General features: G+C 59.7%; 1 protein-coding gene across 1 annotated transcript in view; it reads left to right on the top strand.

Moving 5' to 3' along the window:
- The window catches only part of SCN4A (sodium voltage-gated channel alpha subunit 4), a 44,453-nt gene that overhangs the window by 11,109 nt on the left and 29,072 nt on the right, over positions 1-4,272 (top strand). The window contains 3 exon segments of the mRNA XM_057386857.1: positions 144-299; positions 471-594; positions 2,344-2,582. Coding sequence (XP_057242840.1) covers positions 144-299; positions 471-594; positions 2,344-2,582 — 519 coding nt within the window.

Below are 4,272 nucleotides of genomic sequence, written 5' to 3'. Positions count from 1 at the left end.
GTCCCACTATCACAGGGTGCTCCAAGCCTCATCCATCCAGCATTTCCAGGGATGGAAGGAATTCTCCYACCCCTCTGGAGCTCTGAGCCATTGTGGGGTGTCCTTGTGGCTGGGGACACGGGGGTGACACGGGTGTTGTGCAGTTGCAGGAGCGCACGTCCAGCAGCGATTCCCTGCCCAGCAGCGTGGCCACCAAGGGGCTGGACTCGGACCTCAACAGTGACCAGGACAAGGCCAAGGACTGCAATGGGCAGGTGGTGCCCAAGATCACCCTGCAGAGATCCGACACCGTCATCGACGTAGGTGCCACCTGTGTCCCTGCTGTCACCCCTGAGGGTGCCCACCCTGACAAACCCCCCGGGGGGACAGGGTTGGGTCCCACCAGCCTTTTTGGGGTCCTGAGGTCTGTCCAGACCATGCTCTGCTTTCTGCCATGGAATAACCCTGCATCCCTCCCCTTCTCCTCCCAGTTCAACCCCACCTACGAGCCTGAGAAGCCGGACCTCAACCACCTCACCGTGGGCAACCAGGACGGGCCAGGGCTGGACAAGAGGGTGGGAAGCGCCATCAGTGTCATCTCCAACGCTGTGGAAGGTACAAATCCCCAGGAGAGGTCTCTGGTGGATGTTGGAGGGTCTGGGTTTGTGACAGGGTCTGCCCCAAATCCCCGGCCCCACACGAGGGATGACCCCACAACCAGGGTGTCCATATGGTGTCAGTGATGCTCAGGCAAGGCTTTTCATCCCATCTCACCGGAATGGAGCAGCAGAAGGTCCGAGGATGAGGCTGAGAAGGTCAGGGTTGAGGGACAGCAGCCCCACGAGTCCCTGATGGGATATTGGCCCCATCCCCATTGCTCCCAACCCTTGGGACCTCAGGAGGGAGCCAAGGCTTCTCTCTGTCCCCACCAGTCCCAGCCCAGTGCCACAGCCTGCAGGAAGGTCCCTGGGCAATGACCAATCCTTGGAGAAGATGAGAGCCAAATATTTCCCTCTTCCCACAGCCAGGAGGCAATAACCCTGTATCTCACATAATAATCCCATATCTCACACGATAATCCTGTATCTCACACAATAATCCTGTATCTCACACAATAATCCCATATCTCACGCAATAATCCCATATCTCACACAATAATCCCATATCTCACACAATAATCCCATATCTCACATAATAATCCCATATCTCACACAATAATCCAGTATCTGATACAATAATCCAATATCTCATACAATAAAGCAGTATCTCACACAATAATCCCATATCTCATGCAATAATCCTATATCTCACACAATAATATGATACCACAAACAATAATCTGACATCTCACACAATAATCTGACATCTCACACAATAATCTGATATCTTTGCACAATAACCCAATATTTCGCACAATAACCCGTTACCTCACTCAAATTAATGGGATTGCAATCAATTAGAGGAATTTCCAGAGCCAGCTGGAAGCTGCTGAGCAGTTTCCCAGGAGCTGCTGTGTCAGCCCCAGCAAAAGCACCACAAACTCAGCAGTTGATGTCCCCTGTCCCCCTGAGAGGGGGCATGGAGCCCTCTGGCCACTCCAGAGTGATTCCCGTGGATGTTCCGACAATCTCAGGGTGGCAGGGACACCCCAAACCCTGCCCAGGGGCTGAGAGCAGGGCTGGGCCCGCAGTGCCCTGGCTGATCTGCCTTTCCATCCCTCTCCATCCCTTTCCATCCCTCTCCATCCCTTTCCATCCCTCTCCAGCTGAGAGGGCAAGGTCTGCCACCCCTCAGTGCCTGGGCAGGGAAAGGCTCCTCCTTTCAGCCCCCCTATTTTTGGGGTGCCACAATACAGAAAAGCTCTAAAGCTGTTAGAAATGTCCAACGGATGGGTAAGAAGATGGGGAAGGATCTGGAGGGGCTGAGGTCAGTCGGTTTGTTCAGTTGGAGAAAAGGAGCTGGAGGTCAGACCTCATCTCCTCCCCAGGGCAGCTCCGATCACTGCTCCCTGTGACAGGAACAGGGCCCAGGGAAGGGCTGGAGCTGTGCCAGGGGGATTTGGGATGAGATCAGGATTCTTCTCCAGAGGGTGCTGGCACTGCCCAGGCTCCCCAGGGAATGGTCCGGCCCCCAAAGCTGCCAGAGCTCCAGGAGGGGATGCCCAGGGTGGAATTGTTAGGGTGTCTCTGCCAGGCTGGGGTGGCACTGGACAATCCCTGTGGATCCCAGCCCAGGATATTCCATGAAATTAAACTCTTGGATAATCCAGAGCTGCTCCAGGAGCTCAGGAGCACCCCTCACCTGCCCAGCCAGGTGAGGACAGGATGACCCCACACTGATGTCATTTTCCTTCCCYGCCCTCAGAGCTGGAGGAAGCTCACCAGAAGTGCCCGCCCTGGTGGTACAAATTTGCCCACACCTTCCTGGTGTGGAACTGCTGCCCTCCGTGGGTGAAGCTGAAGGAGTTTGTCAAGCTGGTGGTGATGGACCCCTTCGTGGACCTGGGCATCACCATCTGCATCGTGCTCAACACCCTCTTCATGGCCATGGAGCACTACCCCATGACCGAGGAGTTCGAGAATGTGCTGAGCGTGGGCAACCTGGTAGGGAGCTCCACAGACTCCATCTTTGGGGCCACAGCAGCCCCACATCCCACCCTGGAGGGCAGATTCCCCCTCTTCTAGCCCGTGGGGACAGGTCCCAGCCCGTGGGGACAGGTTCCAGCCTGTGGGGACAGTCCCAGACCGTGGGGACAGGTCCCAGCCCGTGGGGACAGGTCCCAGACCGTGGGGACAGGTTCCAGCCTGTGGGGACAGTCCCAGACCGTGGGGACAGGAACCAGCCTGTGGGGACAGGTCCCAGACTGTGGGGACAGTCCCAGACCGTGGGGACAGGAACCAGCCTGTGGGGACAGGTCCCAGCCCGTGGGGACAGGAACCAGCCTGTGGGGACAGGAACCAGCCCGTGGGGACAGGAATCAGCCCGTGGGGACAGGTCCCAGCCCGTGGGGACAGGAATCAGCCCGTGGGGACAGTTCCCAGCCTTTGGGGACAGGTCCCAGCCCGTGGGGACAGGTCCCAGCCTGTGGGGACAGTTCCCAGCCTTTGGGGACAGGTTCTAGCCCGTGGGGACAGGTCCCAGCCTGTGGGGACAGGTCCCAGACTGTGGGGACAGGTCCCAGACCGTGGGGACAGGTCCTGGTCCTGTGGGGACAGGAATCAGCCCGTGGGGACAGGTCCCAACCCGTGGGGACAGGAACCAGACCGTGGGGACAGGTCCCAGCCCGTGGGGACAGGAACCAGACCGTGGGGACAGGTCCCAGCCCTGTGGGGACAGGAACCAGCCTGTGGGGACAGGAACCAGCCCGTGGGGACAGGTCCCAGCCCTGTGGGGACAGGACCCAGACCGTGGGGACAGGACCCAGACCGTGGGGACAGGTCCCAGACCATGGGGACAGGTCCCGGCTGCTGAGGCAGCACACCCCAGGTCTGTCCGCAGTGTCCCCGCACAGGGCCGGGCTCTGGGATCGGGGGATTTTGTGGGATTGGGATCCATCATTCCCYTCCTGCTTTAGCCCCAGCCTGGCTYGGTGCATCCTGAGCCACCCTGCTGCCAGCCCGGGGTGACACCGGTGTCCCTCAAACGCTGGGTGGCCGCGGGGCAGAGCAGAGAGCGTTCCGTRTTGTGGGAGCGCACAARTTCCCACCGAGCAGGAATCGACGAYGCAGYGTTAAAATTAACAATAAKCCGCGATTTTCCCGGWGGATTCGCCGCAAATCTGGGYTGATTTTATCCYGATTTTACAGGGGCATTTAACACSCAGCTGGGGTTGCTGCTGGGGTGGGGTGTGCCGGTGGGACGAGCCCGGGAGCGGTGGGACAGGCACGGTGGAGAACGGGAGCGCTCCCATCCCCTCCTCGGSCGCTCTGCCCCGCTCCGCACCCGCAGCCCGCGGTGACAGAGCCGCTAACCCGGCTWGCAGGGCGGGACCGGCTCCGGTTTCACTCAGGAAATACAAGGGGATTAATGGGCCGGGGCTCAAGGCACGGCCCCGCTCCGGCCCTTCCTGGCGGATCCCGGCGGCTGCGAGGGCACCCCCGGGGCAGCGACCTGCGGGGAGGGCAGGGGAGCAGCAGGAGGAGATCCCGCTGCTGGGTCAGGATACCCCCAAACCCCCTGCCTGGGCCCTGCTGGGAGTTGTGGTGGAAATGGGATCAGCTGGGAAGAGCTGGACTGGGGTGTTAGTGGGGTGGCATCAAGGGACACGTGGGGACAATGTTTGGGATGCAGGAA

This window comes from Malurus melanocephalus, unplaced genomic scaffold (assembly GCF_030028575.1).
Source record: "Malurus melanocephalus ecotype Western Australia unplaced genomic scaffold, MMel_1.1 scaffold_1078, whole genome shotgun sequence".
NCBI classification, from domain to species: domain Eukaryota; kingdom Metazoa; phylum Chordata; class Aves; order Passeriformes; family Maluridae; genus Malurus; species Malurus melanocephalus.
This window is presented reverse-complemented; position numbering and strand designations above follow the sequence as displayed.